The sequence below is a fragment of the Enhydra lutris genome, unplaced genomic scaffold (assembly GCF_002288905.1).
Source record: "Enhydra lutris kenyoni isolate GAN:26980312 unplaced genomic scaffold, ASM228890v2 scaffoldscaffold14, whole genome shotgun sequence".
NCBI classification, from domain to species: Eukaryota; Metazoa; Chordata; class Mammalia; order Carnivora; family Mustelidae; genus Enhydra; species Enhydra lutris.
In genome coordinates this window covers 16,883,158-16,901,811 of record NW_019154098.1, presented here as the reverse complement: position 1 = coordinate 16,901,811, position 18,654 = coordinate 16,883,158, and the positions used below count along the sequence as shown (strand labels likewise).

The following is an 18,654-nucleotide window of genomic DNA, read 5'->3' as shown; positions in this document are numbered from 1 at the left end:
TCTGCCTCATTCCCCACCTTTACTCTAACAGTCACTTACACTTAAAATACTGAGTGGATGAATGGATTTTGTGATTTTCAAAGTGGTTTTTGGACCTTACCTCTCACTTAGCATGATTTGGTTTTATGACATGTGGTATAGGGGAGCCCCTGGGCGGCTCAGTCAGTTAAGCATCTGCCTTTGGTTCAGGTCATAATCCTGGGGACCTGGGATTGAGCCCCGCATCGGGCTCCTTGCTTTCTGCCCCTACCTGCCGCCCCCCAACTTGTGCTCTCTCTCGCTAGCTCTCTGTCAAATAAAATCTTAGAAATAATTAGTCAATGTAAGTTGTTAAATTACATTTTTCTAAAATAGCCTTTGTTTTTGTTTTTGTTTTTTTTTTTCCTTTGATATGACTGTCTAAGATCTCCTCTTCAGCAGTTTTATTTAAAGTTTTTGTTCCCCTTGTCTTAAATCTGGAGCAGCGTCCACAGGTACCATATTTATGTCCACTCTCACTAGCCCTGTTAGCATCTTGAAGACTTCAGCCGTAGCTGCTCTTAGGCACCTCTTCCCCTACATGAAAATAGCCCGATTTGTCCTAAGCTCTAAATCTCGATTGCCCTTTCACGGTTTTTCCATTCCCTGGGTTTTTTATTTTTGTCTTTTTTGTTTGTTTTTTTTGTTTTCTGTTTATGCTAATAGTTTGTGTGCTGAGTCTCCTCCTTGACTAGTAATTTTGGTACCTTTTGCGCTTCAGTGATGAACTCTGTATATTAAATGTTTTACTTAGAGGATTTTTGATGATTCCATTAGTTTCTTTAATAAAAAATGACATTTTTTTCACTCTTCCTTCTCCATATGATTTTAACTTGATAGTGCAGAATTATATTTGAGATAATCCTTTGCAATTAATTGGTCTTTCATTTTTACCTTTATACATCCATTATTCCCTCAATGCTTTTAGTATCGTGTTAATCCCGTTTCTAATGTATGTATATCATTTTTGCCAATAAATTTTTTATTTTCTAAGATACTTTTTTTTAAAAGATTTTATTTATTTGACAGAGAGAGATAACAAGTAGGCAGAGCAGCAGGCAGAGAGAGAGGGGGAAGCAGGCTCCCTGCTGAGCAGAGCGGGTCTGGATCCCAGGACCCTGAGATCATGACCCGAGCCGAAGGCAGGGGCTGAACCCACTGAGCCACCCAGGTGCCCCTGTTTTCCAAGACGTTTTAAGTTCTCTTTTCCTGATTTTTATTTTTCTCACCTCAACTAGTCTTTTAGCACGTGTAACAATTAGAAGATCACTTTATTTTTTATATATCTATTTCGTTTTATGCCACCTAGCCATTCTTGGGAAGGCCTTTTAGTCTGAAGTTTAGTCATTAAAAATAGTTTCTTAAAAAAAAAAAAAGTTTCTTAGCTATTTTTAAAGAAGCCTCGTCCTAATTAAGCTTAGTTGGTTAATTTTTTTTTAAGATTTTATTTATTTGAGATTGAGTGAGTGAGAGAGAGAGAGAACATGAGCAGGGGGAGGGGCAGAGGGAGAGGGAGAAGCAGGCTTCCCTCAAAGCAGGGAGCCTGACTCAGGACTCGATCCCAGAACCCTGGGGCCATGACCTGAGCCGAAGGCCAACACCTAACTGAGCCACCCAGGTGCCCTGGTTGATCTTATTTTTAAATGCCAATCTAATTTAGTCATTCCTCTTGTAGACCTGTCCTTTCATTTCCTGTGTTGTTTCTGGGATGTGTGTATTTTTACATGTTAAAGAAGCACCTGACTCAGTGTCAGAAGAGCATGCGTTAAAACGTAAGGCCAGTGAGCACAGGGTTTTGTCTGCTATTCTGTCCCCACATCCTAGACGGATCATACCTAGCACATCACAGGCACTCGGTGAATCCTTTTCGAATGAATTTAAGCTGTATACTCAGTAGTGTGGAAACAGTGATGTTGAATCTCATACTCCATTGTCCCTTGCAGCCAGTGATGCAGAACGGGGGGGCATAGTGACAAGAATTAGAAGCATAATTGGTGACCATGGATTGGAATACTTTTCTGGATAAAGCAGAAAATAGATCTTAGCTTTTTTTCTTTCTTTTTTTTTTTTTTTTTAAGCACCCTATTTGAATCCTATGTGGGAGATAAAACATATATAATAGAATAATTTAGCATTAATTGGTTGCTTCAAATTGTTAGTTTTACTTGCTAGGATAATTTCTGTCATCTTCAAAGATACATTCAAATGGAAACTCAGCCGAGATTTAGGTTAAGATTTGTCTCAGTATTGCCTGGGCTAATTTTTGGTTTACTGAGTCTTAATAGTGTTTTAATGTCTGTACTATATGGTTATTGTATATTAGGATGAGTGGTTTGAGAGTGATACTGCAAAATTTATTTTCTCGGTTTAGGTTCAGAGCACTGGTGAAGGAGAAGCACAGAGATACTTCGATCATGCACTCACCCTGAGAAACACAATATTGTTTCTGCGTCATAATAAAGACCTAGTTGCGCAAACTGCACAGCCAGAGCAACCGAATTATGGTATGATAAATGTACTTGATTTTGAACACATGACCCCATGGAACTTCTTTCTAAGAAATTAAACCGGTCACGCTCACTTATTTAATCATCGCTTAATGCATTTAGTGTAGACGGCATGTTGAATTTGCAACTAGAGGCTTGTTTTGTGACTTCCTTTGCTTGTCAGCTCTTTCTTATTTTACCTTTTCTCCTTTCTCCTGTGCCACCGACATTTGTAGGATCTCAGTGTGCTTAGTACCTACAAAAACGGTTGGAGCGTTAACTTGTTTAAGTGGCTGGATGGCATGTAGAACAGGCCTCGGGTTGAGGGGTGAACAAAGCCAAAATGTAGTGATTTAGGAAGCATACTATTTCCTGAAGGAAGGATCCCATTGTAGGAAAGGAATAAGCAGGAGTTTCCGGTTGAAGTGCTGTTGTAATACCTTCTGAAGTATTTTACTTAAAAAATTAAAAAAGAGAACAGAAAACCTTGTTAAAGAGTAAAAGAAAGAAGGCAGTGGCAGTTCTAATCTGTGATGAACCCTGACGTGGCTCTTGCCCTGGTCTGCACTCTTGGGTGTGGGATAGGTGGGGGGGGGGGTTCCCAGACTGTGGTTGAATGGATAATAGGTCCTAAGGAGGGCATTGCCACCCAGGAATGCAGGTTTTTAAAAAGATGGCACGGCTTGGGCACCAGGGAAGAGTATTCAGATCCCGTCCTTGCTCATTCACAGGAGCTGCGTCTCAGAACTCCGTGAATTCTTAGCACCATGAGAACATTGAATTTCGCTCGTTTCTTTCATTTACTTAAAATTTAAGTTCCGTTTTTCTGGCCGGGAACCAGTGGTTTCTGAGTCATGCCCAGTTACATTCTACTTCTTTCACCAGCACCTGACTTTCTTTTCAGCTCAATTTGAGCATTTAAGAACAGAATCAGTTGTCACTTTACAAAAGTGGTCATGGAGATGAGGACAGAGATGCTGGGTAGTTGAGCTGAGTGAAGCCGGACACACTCAGATCCTGGTGACTGGCTTCTGCAGCTGTAGTATGTCAGGCTCAGAGTTCTGCTTTAGCACAATCAGGACTGATTTCATGCTGGGGTTCTTTCTGAGATTGTTCATAAATAGTTGCGACTGAATATTAAGTCACCAAGTGCCAAGAGGCCAAAGTACTTATTCATAGGCATTCGTTAATGGTAACCATTTTTTGGCTACCAGGTAGATCATGTGACCTAAGCAACGAGCAGCACAATCTTGAAGATGTCTTTGTATGTAAAAATCCTGAAATTACTAGGACTTTTTAGGGACTTAGGGAGGTAATGGATTAGAGTATTTGAAATACTCTGTCATAGCCATCTTGAAATATACCATCCTTTCCTGCGCATCATAGTGTCCAGGAATGTTAGTGCTGGTGACCAGTCAAATGTAACTCATTTTATGGGGAGAGAAATTAGCTTGTTTTGGTCAAATCTTCTGCCCATTTGTCCAGTATGGGTTAGTTGGTGGAAGACATGGGATTTAAGTCCATGTTTCTTCAAAAAAAAAATTTTTTTTTGCTCTATCCTGTTTATTATCTTCTCTTGAACATTAAACTATTTGTTGATTTATTCCTAAACAATCTGTTGCTTAGTAGTCTGGACTAAACTTTGTTTTTCACCATGAATGGTCTATGTACCAGAAAGTTAAATTGAACGAAAAACCTAAACCTTATCTGTATGAAAGTAGTTAAATATTATTGTAACTCATGAGGTTGGTTTGATAGTGGACTGTTTTTGGTACTAGGTAGAGCTTTCATTGTTTAGTCTTTCCTCACTAAGATTTTTTTATCTGACATTTTTTCACTCATAACTGATTTATCAGTTTTATTAAATTTGTTCTTGATTTCTTGTATGTAGTCAAGCATAATTTCTTTAGTATTTTTTTTAAGGTTTTATTTATTTATTTGAGAAAGAGAAAGAGCAAGAGCCAAGTGGGAGGAGGGGCAGAGGGAGAAGCAGACTCCCCACTGAGCAAAGAGCCCGATGCAGGGCTTGAGCCCAGGACTCTGGGATCATGACCTGAGCCGAAGGCAGACACTTAACCATCTGAGCCGCCCAGGGGCCCTTTCTCTAGTCTTTATAGAACTTTGCCCCTTCTCTCCTTTTCCTAAGCCACCTGCTTAGCTCTCTTTTCCTTTAAAATGAACCTCCCATCTGGCTCCAGCCAGATCTATCTTCTCCCCCTCACTCTCCCACCTTGTTTGCTGGCTGTGTGCAACAGATGCTCTTCCTGATGTCTATGACTTGCTCTCCTCCATTAGCAACATTTTATTTGAAAATACCTCAAATTTACAAAAAAGTTTTAAGAATTTAAGAATAGTATAATTACTTCGAACCCAGAATTTGGGAGTAAGTTGCGTACTGTGATCTTTGTCCACAAAATTATTCGGGGGCCGTTTCTTAAGAATAGGGCTAGTCCCTGACATCATCTTCAGAAGGTTAATTGCTACAGTACCTGCCATTCATATTCCAGTTTATCAGTTGACCCAGTAATGTCCTTAATAACATTTTTCCCCCTCAAATGCAGGATCCAATACTACATTAAATTGTCATGTCTCCTTTATCTCCTTTATTCTGGAACAAGTCTGTAACCTTTTTTTGTCCTTTACGAAATTCTTATTTTTTTAAGAATATAGTCTCTTTTTGTTAGTTTTACTAGAAAGTTCCTCATGTTGGGTGTGTGGGATGTTTTGTTGTGATTAGGTTCAGGTCATGCACTCAAGTCCAGAGTATTACCTAAGTAATGTCATGTTCTTCTAAGGGTATGACATCTGGAGGCATGGGATTCCCGTCCGCTCCCGTTGTGATACTAGTTTTGATCACCCAGTTAATGTGTTTTTGATTATTCTACTACATAGTTAAGTATTCTCCCCTCGCGCAGCGACTCAGTAGTCTGTGGACAGGTACTCTGAGACCGTGTACATCACCTGCTGCTCGTCAGTACCTCTCCCGGAGGGAGAGTCCAGTGTTGGTCCTGCCTGAACCATTCTTGTCTGTGATGGTTGTAAATTGATCATTTTTTTTCCAACTCCAGTTCTTCCGGTAACAGTTGGGACTGAGCATTTTTTTTATATTCTCAGTATGGATTGATGAATTCCTGTTTTTTTCAATGGCTTATAATTAGTCACTGTTCTCTCTCAATTACTTGTGTGCTATGGTTGTCTCCAGTTTTGCCAGTAGGATTCCTTTCAAGCTGCCTCCAGTTTCCTTGTGCCATGCCTCCATCTTTTAAAAGAATTCTTACATTTGAGGCAGTTCTTTACTTTCTGGCAAAACAGTCTTCTCTTGTACTTCTGTCCCAGTCTTGGAATCAACCTTTTCTCCCAGGAGCCAGGTTTCTTTTATTAGAACATGGTATTCAAGAGCGAAGTCCTGGTACTAGTTGTGCCAAGTGCTTCTAGGCCCTTCCAGCAGGCCATATGTTTTTTGGTTCATTCTTGCTTGAGGGGGAGATGAGCTAACTTTGTCTCCTGGCGTTTCTTTCAGCCTTATCTATCTTTTTAAGAGAATGAATAGGACTGGAATTTTCTGAAAGGGTTCTAGAATGGGAACACTGAAAATCTGTTACATGCCGAGGGACTTCTTGCTTTATGGACCAGCAGTCTTGGGCCCGTATTGTTAATGAGAACTCTCGTTCCTATACCAAATTCAGAACTTGGCTGTGAAACTCTTTGCAGAAATTGGAAATTGGGGGATGCCAGGCCACAGCTTTTTTGTGGCCTGTATGTCTTCATAATATGCCACCTCCTGGGAACGGCTGGAGATGGATAGGAAATGAGGTAGAGCAAATGCGTATTTCTAACACAAAAGGGAGTGGCCTCACAAAACCCCAGGAGACGGTTATCTTTCTAGATCAGGGAATAAAGACCGTTAGCTTTAAATCTTAAAGGGTCTTCGTGGTTTCTGAGGGAATTTGGCACTATTAATAGAGATACTCTGTCTGTTGGAGAGATGTTTAACCACCAGGACGGTTAGCGGTATTTTGTCTTAGACATTGCTGTTCCACCCTGTCGGTCTTTCATCCTCCCTGTACGCTTGCTCATCATCCAGGTTTTCCTCTGGATCTCTTACGCTGTGAGAGCCTTCTTGGTTTGGACCCTGCAACGTGCAGCCGAGTTCTAAACAAAAATTACACACTGCTCGTGTCCATGGCTCCTCTCACCAATGAAATCCGGCCTGTGAGCAGCTGTACCCCTCAGGTAAAGAGCCAGTTGGAGCATGGCGAGTGCTGTCCTTTCACCCTTCCCTGTAGTGACTCGAAGAAGAGGTTTACCGGTTTGATCATGTTATTTCTCAATTTGCAGATGCCACATGCTAACATCAGTAACTCAGAAGGCAGTTTTATATTTTATGCTGTTGTAAAATGTTCAGTTTATGAGATAGAGTTGGTATGTTTTATTCATGTTTCATCTAGTGACTTGGGACACATTGACGTTTTCTTGATGAAGGCAGTGTTTTACTTTATTACTGTTTTTTTTTTTTAAGATTTTATTTATTTGACAGAGAGAGAGAGATCACAAGTAGGCAGAGAAGCAGGCAGAGAAAGAGGAGGAAGCAGGCTCCCTGCTGAGTAGAGAGCCTGATGCGGGGCTCAATCCCAGGACCCTGGGATCATGACCTGAGCCGAAGGCCGAGCCTTTAACCCACTGAGCCATGCAGGCACCCCTCATGACTGTTTTTTAAAGATTTTATTTATTTATTTGAGAGAGCATGAGTATGAGTGGGGAAATGGGCAGGAGGAGAGAGAGAATCTCCAGCAGACTCTGCACTGAATATAGAGCTCAACACGGGGCTCAATCTCAGATCCTGAGATCCTGACCCGAGCCAAAACCAAGAGTCAGACGCTCAACCAATGGAGCCACTCAGGCGCCATGTTGATGACTGCAGTATTTTAAAGGGAATGTTCTGGATGCTCTATGAAGGAAGCCTGGATTGCCTGCAGGGATAAAGTCAATTTAATTAGGAAAAATAAAGTGTCTTAGAAGTGGAGTTACGATTGCTAAATAAACCGGAAAGGAAAGACTGCTTGAAAGCTAGAACTCTGGGTATCTCACAATTGACTTATGAACATTACTGCTCTCTTTTTAAGCATAAATCAGTTGTGTATTTGTATGCTTAGCAAGGACATTGTGGCCTGTACCGTTTTCAGAGAGCGGGGATCATGTTGCTGTTCTTAGTGCTACATCCTGCCTGGTCCCCTAGATGTGCGAGGTTAATGGTGTAGAAGAAGGGAAGGGATCCTTGTACAAGGTTGATATTTATATGCTCTTCTAGCTGCCTTAGTGAGCATACCTTGCGCACCCCCAAATTTGTCCTCTATCCAGTAGGAGCAGTTATAGGTTAGCATTTACCAACTTTTAAAAAAATAATTCTTTGTGTGCTCCCCCTGCAACTCTTTATACACACTTTCTTCCATTCTGTGACATGACTTCTAGGCCTAGTAGGAATCCATGAACTGAACAAATGATAAGATGGATGGAAGGTTCGCTAGTTCCTTTTGTGAAAAATACATGTGATTAATGACAGTAACTGGCACTTTGAAATAGAGCTTATTAGATGGCAGGTGCTGTTTTAAACCTTTTGGAACAATCTTACAGTGTCTTTACAAAGTAGATATTTTATCGTTGCATTACAGAAGAGCAAAGTGGGGGCGCCTGAGTGGCTCAGTGGGTTAAGCCTCTGCTTTCAGCTCGGGTCATGATCTCAGGGTCCTGGGATCGAGCCCCGCATCAGGCTTTCTGCTCGGCGGGGAGCCTGCTTCCGCCTCTCTCTCTCTCTCTCTCTGCCTGCCTCTCTGCCTACTTCTGATCTCTCTCTCTGTCAAATAAATAAAAAATAAATCTTTTAAAAAAAAAAAAAGAGCAAAGTGAGGTATAGAGAATTATAGTGAGCTTCTTAAGATGATATAGCTTAGGGGACAAAGCCAAGATTCAAACCTTGGTGTTCTGCTCCAGAGTCCATTGTGTAAGATGTGCTTTCTCAGTTCTAGGATAAGATTGAAACTGTTTGAATGGAGCATTTGAAGTTTATTTTCATAGGGATAATAGCAGTTAACATCTATGTGAGGCATTACCTATTTGCAAGACTTCATCCTTGGTCCCTTGTGAGATGTGTCTGCTTTCATCAAGTATTACAACTTTATCTTCCCTGTTTTGTGATTCCAGCATATTGGACCAGCTATCCCAGAAGTCAGTTCTGTCTGGTTTAAACTGTACATTTACTACATCACTGGGCAAGGACCACCATCTCTTCTGCTGTCCAAAGGTACAAGACTTCGAAAACTGCCAGATATATTCCAGGTACGTTGTGCGAAGTGTGTCTCTTTTTTTTTTCTTTATTTGTGAGGAGGGTAGAATTTGGTAAGCAGTATTTTAATGACCTTCTGAATTTTTTTTTTCCATTTCTGAACACCATTTTATTCATCTTTTATTCATTTTTTTTTCCCCATAGGGTTATGATCGATTACTCATAACATCTTGGGGCCATGATCCTGGGGTAGTTCCTACGTCAAATGTGCTCACAATGTTGAATGACGCCTTGACTCATTCGGCAGTTTTGATCCAGGTACCGTTGCTTTATTTGAAACAACCAATTTTGGATTTTGACTTGGAAGATTATAAGTTGTCTAGCTTTCTGCCGATCCGCAGTTGGATGTCAGTAATTTGAGATTTGTAAAGCTGAAATGTAAGGGATCAGATGTGGGTTTTCGTGCTGGCCTTCGTCTGGCAGTGTGGGAATCGCAGAAACGACATGGACTTTGGAGTGAGACCCAGCTTTGAATTCCAGCTTCGTCTTTTGCTGTCCATGTGGCTGTATTTACAGTAGTTGTGTTGAGCTAGAATTCACATAGCGTACAACCCACCGATTAACATCGTACAACTCTGTGGTTTTTAGTTGTAGGCACACGTGTCCACAGCCTTCCCCATGCTCATTTTAGAACATTTGCATCACCTCAGGAAAGAACTCCTGAATGCTTAGTTCTCCCTTCCTTATTCCCCAGCCCTAAACAGCACCTTACTATCTCTCTAGAATGCTTATTCTGGGCATTTCACATACATGGAGTCACGTAATATGTGGTATTTTGTCACTGACCTCTTTTACTTCACAGAATTCTTTTGAGGTTCATCACATAGCGTGTATCAGTCCATCATGAGTCAGTACTACATTCCTTTTTATGGCCACAGAAGAGTCCCTTGTGTGAATAGCATTTTGTTTTTCCGCCTATTGCTGATGGACATTTGGGTTTCCACCTTTCGGCTGTTACGAATAATGGTAATCACTGCTACACATGGTCATTTATAGGTTTTTGTGTGGCCATGTGGTCATTTCTCTTTGGTGTGTGTCTAGGAGTGGAAATGCTGGGTCATATGGTAATTCTGTGTGCAGCTGTTTAAGGATCTTCCAGACTGTTTTCCAGAGTGGCTGCACCATTTTACATTCCCACCAGCACTCGGTATTATCTGACTGGTTTTATTATAACCCTCCTAGGGTATGAAGCGGTATCTCACTGTGGTTTTGATTTGTATTTTCCTGATGCCTAACAATGGTGAGCCTCTTTTCTTGTGCTAATGAGCTGTGTGACGTTTTGAAGATACTTCTCTTATACTTAGTTTCCCACCTGTAGAATGGCCATGACAGTATTTACTGTGTAACAATGAAAAGTAATAGTAGCAGCTAATGAGGGGATAAGCAATTTATAGCCCTAGGATTATTGAATTAAATAGGACTGTGTGTGAAGTGTGCAGCACACTTTCTGCTTCATAGTAGGTTCTCAATAAAGATTTCATCAATTTATTCAACTAACAATCGTATGTGCCATATTCTGTGCCAGTTAATGTGGATACACAAATAAGACATAGTCCCTGAGTTCAAGGGATTTAAGTCTGGTGGGAAATGTTGCCTAAGCAGTCCATTTCGGTTCTTTCCTGAGTGCTGAATAGGATTATATTGAATAGGGTGCACGCATTAGAGTAGTACCCAATTCAGCCTTGAGGCAAGGAGAAGGGCTTGGGGGACACTCATCGGAGACTGTGAGACTCAGGCTGAGTATAGAAGGACGATACAGAAGAGAGCCCGGCCAGGACACAGGGGTTAGCAGGAATAAATCTCTGGGCAGAGATTTTTTTTTTCTTTTTCCCCGCTGCTGCTTCCCTAGTACTTAGAACAGCACCTGGCTCAGAGTAGTTTCTCCTGAGTGTTTTGATGTACACTCCAGGCAAGCTCTGGACTGGAGTGTACCTTGACCGTTTTGCTACAGAGCTTACACTATACCCTCTAGATTGATGGCAGCCTGTAAAGGGTACTGAGCAGGGGATTTTTATGGTCAGTGTGTTTTGGGAAGATCAGCTTGGAGAGGATGCCACCCAGGTATGCTACCCCCAACCCAGCAGGGTAAGAGACCTAAAGCAAGAAATCCGGTTAGGATTTAGTGTACGAGTCCCGGTAAGAGGTGAAGGCAGCCTAGATCAGGGAAGTGGTAATAAGAATTGAAAGCGAAAATGGGTTCAAGAATTATTACAAATTAAGATGAATAGAATTGATCAGATGTCTGAGAAGGATATGAGAAGAGGAAGAGAATGATTCCTGGGGTGTTGACTTGTGAAAGTGGAAGAACGGTGCTATCCCTGCCTGACAGAACAGAGGAGGAAGAGCCAGTTGCTGGGGGTCAGAGGATGTGCTGCGTTTGGAGCATGTTGAGTATAAGGTGCCCATGGGACATGTGGATGGTGGTGCTATCTAATCGGTAATTGAGAATATTTTGATATCCAAGTGAGAGTTAAACAGGAGACACTGACTTGAGTGTCTGCATCAGCATGAGGAGGTAGTTGAAACCATAAGGGACGAAGTGTTAGCCAGGAAGGAGGAACACGAGGCAGGGTTTCATGGTGGGAAATGGCATAATGGAATGGGTTAGGTGTGGGCTCCAGTCAGTCTGTCTAGATGCAGATCTTGATTCTACCACTTATGAGGACTCTCGGGTGAGTTTGATAATCTTGAATTCCTTCGCCTGCAAACTGGAGATAATAATAGGTTCTGTCTTTATAAGGTTGTTGAAGCTGATGACCGAGTTGCATAATCTGCACAAAACGGGTAGAGTGCTACACGTAGCACACAGGAAGGTCTCCCGAGATGTTCAGTGTGAGGTGGCAGTGGTAGGAGAAGCAGACAGGAGTTTCAAAGTGTTGGTTACAGAGTTTTGTTTTTGCTCAGCAAGATGCCTTCTTTATTAAGTGATATGGAAGAAATACACCTTGGTGGAATTCATAACAAAATCAAGATTTTGATTAAAACCACACTTTTGTTACAACAGTCTTGATTAGGGTTTAAATCGTAACTGTACCAATGAAGTTGAAAAGAGCTGTCTGAAGAAACGTGTTTACATTGTTGTATGAACCATCTTAATGAGTGCTATTTTTCTCTGAAATGTTTTTTTCTTTTATAGCATATAGTACTTTGACTTCAATAATGTATAGATTTTTTTGAAAGGGAAAAACGTATAGATCGCCAGTGTCAACTTAAATTTTCTATTATAACACCACTAAATGCATGTAAACATTAGATTCTTCATGTTTATTATTTTTACATCAAAACATTTGGGGATTTAAATGCAAAAAATCCTTTAAAACTAACAGAATTCAGATGAACATTAATTGAATGCAATAGCTAAAACTAAATTATGCATAGCATGGGAGTGGGGTGGTTAGACTCAAGATTTTTCTTAATTTTTGAATTAATAGAATCTTCACATAATTCAGAAATAAAACACTATGAAAAGATGCACAGAGAAAAGTGTTTCCGTACTTCTTATATTGTCTGCTCCCTTCTCCCCATTTCTCCTCCAGATCAGATACATTTATTAGTTTTTGCTATTGTTGTCTAGGATTTCTTTGCCTGTGTGAGCCAATGCACAGTGCTATCCCCCTGCGATTTTCACTTAGCAAGTGGAGACCTTTCCATTTCAGTTCGCAGGGAGCTTGCTTTTTTCTCCCCGCCTCGCTGCTGCCTTGAAAATACATCCATTAATTTACTGAACCCCTGTAGAGGGGCTTTTATAATTATACAATCTTGAATATATGTCAGTGAATGCAGGTTTTTGAGTTTCGCATTCCCAGCTCATGATCAGCCAGGCAGTTGACAGTGGGATTCTTTCATCAGAACTATAGCTAACCCTTGTGCGAGCGTGCTCGATTTTAGTCTCCGCTGCCTCACCTCATGGACCTGTTAAATTGGCCTCTTTGTTTTTCATTAGCCATCCACTCCATTGGAGACACATGGCCTTGTAAATTATAATATGCCCTCAAGATGGTCTTTGCTTGGTGGAGAAAAATTTAAAAAATTGTTGAAAGTTTTTTAATGGAATATTAATGTAGGGTATACCATCACATGGCATAGTCTTATTTATGGTTTGATGATCTGTTTGTTCTTGGAAATACAGGTTTCTTGTATACCTTTCAACTGTGTTTCTTCACCTTTAGGGACATGGTTTGCATGGGATAGGAGAAACTGTCCACATACCATTTCCATTTGATGAAACAGAACTACAAGGAGGTATCTTACTTTTGAATTATATCTGTTTAACTTCTTTATCATTAATCTTTGTCAGCAGTTTGGTAGAAAACGTAGCAGGAAGTGAATTCTTAAAATTTTTCAGTCCTAGGTGCTTATGCTGCTTTTAAAGACTGTTAGCGAATATGGGGGCACCTGGGTGGGTTGTTGGTTAAGCGTCTGACTCGTGATTTTGGCTCAGGTCATGATCTCAGGGTCAGGAGATCAAGCCCCATGTTGGGCTTCACACTCATCGAGGAGTTTGCTTGAGATTCTCTCTCTCCTTCTGCTTCCCCTGACTCTCCGAGCCCTCCTGGCCCACTCATGTTCCTGTGCTCATAGATAAATAAATCTCAAAGAAAGAAAGGAAGAAAGAAAGGAAGGAAGGAAGGCAGAAAGAAAGAAAGGCAGAAAGGAAGAAAGAAAGAAGGAAAGGAAGAAAGGAAGAAAGAAAAAGAGGCAAAGATAGTTTTCTGTCATGTGCCTTTTCCCACAAAGAACTAGTAGAATAAGACTCAGGACCTTTGAAGGAATGCTAGTCTGCCTTGGAGATGAAGAGTTTATCGGTGGGTCCCTGCCTGCTGGAAGAATAGGCTTTCTCTCTGTTTAGCCTTTCACTTTCCTTGTGTTGTTTATTTGGAGGCTGGGGGAGAAGACACTTCGTTGGGAATATTTCATGCTTAGTTGATTTTTTCCCCCCAATGTTACATACTGTCCCTCCTACCTCACGGGGGCTTTTTTTTTTTTTTTTTTTAATTTTATTTATTTATTTGACAGAGAGAGATCACAAGTAGGCCGAGAGGCAGGTAGAGAGAGAGGAAGGGAAGCAGGCTCCCTGCTGAGCAGAGAGCCCGATGCGGGGCTCGATCCCAGGACCCTGGGATCATGACCTGAGCTGAAGGCAGAGGCTTAACCCACTGAGCCACCCAGGTGCCCCCTCACGGGGGCTTTTTAAGGTAATTTAGACCCAGGTGTCAATCAACATGTGTGTACTTTACAGTGTACGGAGTACTTGTATGGATTCCCTCTTTCGGCATTTGAGTTTGCCATTAAATATTATTTTTGCTATTAGAGAGGATGTGAGTTAGAGGTTGAGCTAAATTAAGCTAGTTAGAATCAACGGGGGAAAGCCCTGTTTAAAGTTATCTCTTTCTAGAATTGGATGCAAGCTACAAGTGCATTTGGTGAAAGGTGCTCACAGAATTTCTGTTAAAAGTAAATTTATTCTTCCTTCTGTTATAGGAGATAACTCTCTCTCTTTTGAATGTTAAAAAGGTATATATATTCAAAAGAAAAACATTATCTGATTTAAACTGCCATATATTCATAAAGCACTTACATTTCCCACTCCATGTAAAACTGCTGTTCTGTAACCTTATGTTATGGTTATGTTTCTGGTTTCATATGTTTTTTCTGTATATTTCTGGTTCTTAGAGCCATGATGCTTGAATTTTTAGAGAGCAGTGAGTGGTTCAAGTAAACTTAGGTTAATTTATATAAGAACTTAATGTTCTTCCAGAATGATAGTAGTCACCACTTTCCCTTACTTCCCCAAAGTAGGGAAAAGGAAGGTTTTAAAAATATTTTTTTCCTCTTCACATAGCCAGACTGCAGAAGCCTTGCGTTTGAAGTTCAGTTCTCTTTTGCCTGTTGTGAATAAATGTGCGTGAAATTTGGAGAAGAGTTTTCTCTTCCAAAAAACAGCCCCTTTCTCAGAAATAAGTACTTCTCTGCAATTAAAGTCTGCTACTTAATCCTTTGACACTTAATAAATTCTGTGGGAAAAATATTTGTTCACCTGAAGATACAGGCTAGTGACAACAGGATCTTCAAATGTGTAAAATCTTAAAGACTGATTAATAGCTCTCTTGCCTTGGGAGAGGATTGTGTGAATAATATAAGAAAGGAATCTTTGTATTTGAGTATGGAGCATCTTTTTGTTTATAAGTTCACCGAGTTATGAGGAATTGCACTAATATTTGAATAATTTATTAAGGATATAGTTTCAAGTGCACTTTAGTTTCAGTAGGAATAATTTTACTTTTAAAAATTTTTCAAAAACATGGTGTGTATTTAATACATTTCTTGGCAGAAGCCCAACAAGTAAGCATTTGAGGCAGAATAGAACCACAAAGAGAAGCCTTGAGAATTTGCCCCTGACTGGTCCTGTTTGCTTACTTAGGTAATTTGTTTTGATACAGTAAATGCCTCCTGGAGGCTGTAAATAATATGTGTACGCCGGCCTTTCATGTTCATGGGTAGTTCTTTGTTAGAATCAGTGTTGATAGATTAAAGTTCTAAGAGTTGATTAATAGGGGGCGCCTGGGTGGCTCAGTGGGTTAAAGCCTCTGCCTTCGGCTCAGGTCATGATCCCAGGGTCCTGGGATCGAGCCCTGCATCGGGCTCTCTGCTCGGCAGGGAGCCCATTTCCCTTCCCCTGTCTCTCTGCCTGCCTCTCTGCCTACTTTGGATCTCTGTCTGTCAAATAAATAAATAAAATCTTTAAAAAAAAAAAGAATTGATTAATAGAAGTATAGTTACATTTTTGATGTCATGTTATAAAACTGTTTACTTAAAATGTGCTGTCAATCTTTGTCCTCAGAGTTTACTCGTATCAATATGGGTGTTCATAAAGCCTTGCAACTATTAAGGACCAAAGTGGACTTGCAGCATTTTTGTGGCTATGTTACCATGTTGAATGCTTCTAGCCAGCTTGCGCACCGAAAACTCAGTGATGCTTCTGATGAACGAGGTCAGCCAACAGTTGGGTTCTTTGAATTAAGATCATTTTGTGGAGTTGATCACAGTGTTAATACTTAAGAAGCAGGGAAACTTCCGTGGGGATGTTGAATTATTTTATGCTTGGTGTTTTTTCACTAAGATGGCGGAGTATTCTGTGACATTATTTGGACAAACCAGTTGTTGGGATGGAGAAAACACTACGCGCCCAGCTAAAGGGGTGCTAGCCTGGGGTTGGAGTATAGAATGGGTGTGGGGTGTTAGCCCTGTCATCTCTGTAGGTTTTAATTTAAGTCCTTTTGTGGGGTGATGGCTTCAAGACTTCAGTCTCTGTGTAAAACTGTTTCTCAAGTAGAATGAACAGTTTTTCCCATTGAAGCTTTCTCTTTCTGTCAAAGGCATGACTGTCTCAGTGACCCAGGCCTGTAATCTTAATCTTTGTCTCTTCCTTCTTTTGCCATGATGGCCGTTTAGTTTCCACATTCTGTGAATCAGTCTTTAAAAATGTCTCTCATATCCTGTCTTCCCTTCTCCGTTTTACATTCGCCGTGAAGGTCACGCTGGTTTGCGTCTCAGTCATCTGACCATGAGCTGTTGGAGCCTTGTCCTGCTCGTTAGCCTTCCTGGCCTCATTCTCCTTCCTCTGTCTCCACTCTAGCCTTCATGCTAGAAAATCAGACAACAGCTGATTTTCCTTTTAATTAAAAAATGTATTTTCCCATCACCTTCTGCTTACTGATTGTTTCTGTTCTGGAAGAATTTTGTCTTGTATGTGGCTTTGGTACCAGCTCTGGTCTGTGACTCTAGAAAACCTTTCAGTTCAAACATCTGCTGTTGATAGATGTTGCTTCTCTAAGCCTCTTAGCGTGGAATCCTGAGTAAATATGGTCCATTGCTCGATGTCCAGTGGATTGGCTTGGCTCCCTTTGAGTTACATATCCAGCCTTGGTCCTTTACCTTTGGCCGGAGATCTGAGTAAATCTTAACAGTTGGCCGCCACATATCACAGGGCATTTTCCAAACGGGTATGGGTAAGGCAGTCATTTCAAAGCATGTCTGCTACAGTCATTTTTATTTCTTTCACCGCTCAAACATTTATGGAGTACCCACTTAGGTGCTGAAAGGATTGAAATTACTAAGACCTAAGGAAGGGAGACAAGCCAGTGAACCAGCCTGCCTTGTAGTGTTAAGAGGCTGCGATAGAGCTTGGCAATGGCTTAATGGGCTGCCGTAGGACAGAGAAGGTGCATCTTGGCCCATCTGAGCTATCAGAGGAGGCTTCTTAGAGAAGGTAAAGTTTGAACTCAGTTTTGAAAAGTGAGGCTTTGGGTACATAAAAGATGTTTGTTTATTTGGACAGTAGCAGCCTTTCAGGCAGAGGGAACCAGGCAGAAGAATAGCTCTTCTGGGCCAAAAGAAAGAATTTGTTGGAAAGTAGTAGAAAATGAGAGTAGAGAAGTAGGTAAGGTCAGGAGATCTTGGAGGATCTCATGTGCTAAAAGATAGGAGGCCTCCGAATTTTGAAGAGGAGTGACATAATCTGACTGCATGTTTCCATGGGGATAGAAGCGACTTTGGTAATGATCTAGGTAGAAGTCTGAACTTGTGTTCTGACTTTAGAGTCCTCGTTTCCTGGGGCCCGGGTTTCCCCACTTCGGCGCCACGTACGTTCTGAGCTGGACAGTTCCGTGTTGTGGGGCCTGTCCCGTTCGTTGAAGTATGTTTAGCTCCCTGGATATCAGTAGCGTCCCTGTCCCCATGCATGACAGCTGCATCGGTCTCCAGACATTGTCAGATGTCTTCTGGGGGGCAGGATTGCCCCCTATTTGGGAACAGCTGCTATAGGCTGACAACCCTTCGTTGTTCTCCATTGTCATTCCTGTTGCTGGAAGTCTTCTCTCCCTTTAGGGCTGATGGACGACTTGCGCCAACTACGAGAATCCTAACGTTGTGTATGTCTTTTCATTGCAAGGAGAACCTGATTTGGCTTCTGGCTCGGATGTAAATGGGAGTACAGAGTCATTTGAAATGGTCATTGAGGAAGCAGCTATAGACTCGTCAGCAAAACAAAACTCTGGTACGGCTTTAAGAATTATTTGCAGTTTTAGGGGCACCTGGGTGGCTCAGTGGGTTAGGCCTGTGCCTTCAGCTCAGGTCATGATCTCTGGGTCCTGGGATTGAGCCCCGCATTGGGCCCTCTGCTCAGAAGGGAGCCTGCTTCCCCTCACTCCCCGCCTGCCTCTCTGCCTACTTGTGATCTCTCTCTCTGTGTCAAATAAATAAAATCTTAAAAAAAAAAAAAAAAGAATTATTTGCAGTTTTAGACTAGCTTCAGACTAGCTTCAGAGATTTAACTCTTCTGTTAAATCATTTGGATGTCATTTGTCTGCTCTGATTATCCATAGTGGGCCTTTTATTTTAGTAAGTATTTTATTTTAGTAAGTATTCACTAGGAAACAAGTTTATGTATTTAGAATAACAATGAAAATGTTACAAAAATAGGACCTGAGAACGACGACTTTAGTTTCATTTTTCCTGTGTTAAATTCTTTCATCTTGTTGATGTCTTACAGTGTCTCTCTCTCTCTCTCTTTTTTTTTTTTTTTGGTAAAAGGCCATTTTGGGCATCTGGTGAAAACTCTGTGCCTTCCCCCTAGAAGCATGTACTTACTCAGTAAAGATTCTTTCCTGTTGCAGAGATCACTGACCCACCCTAAGTCCTCTCCCCTGTGAAGCCCATTGGTGGACCCCAGGGGTAGGAGGAATCTGAAAATTTCTGGATGTCTGTTAAGAAACCCTGGTCAGTTAAAAATTTGTAAATACGTATATGATC

General features: G+C 41.2%; 1 protein-coding gene across 1 annotated transcript in view; it reads left to right on the top strand.

The window, feature by feature from the left end:
- LOC111146580 (family with sequence similarity 91 member A1) overlaps nucleotides 1-18,654 on the top strand; it is a 47,148-nt gene that overhangs the window by 19,831 nt on the left and 8,663 nt on the right. Inside the window, exons 15-21 of the mRNA XM_022502192.1 lie at nucleotides 2,390-2,522; nucleotides 6,589-6,737; nucleotides 8,703-8,837; nucleotides 8,989-9,102; nucleotides 13,014-13,086; nucleotides 15,686-15,835; nucleotides 17,795-17,899. Of these exons, the coding sequence (XP_022357900.1) occupies nucleotides 2,390-2,522; nucleotides 6,589-6,737; nucleotides 8,703-8,837; nucleotides 8,989-9,102; nucleotides 13,014-13,086; nucleotides 15,686-15,835; nucleotides 17,795-17,899 (859 nt within the window). The remainder of the gene's footprint in view (nucleotides 1-2,389; nucleotides 2,523-6,588; nucleotides 6,738-8,702; nucleotides 8,838-8,988; nucleotides 9,103-13,013; nucleotides 13,087-15,685; nucleotides 15,836-17,794; nucleotides 17,900-18,654) is intronic.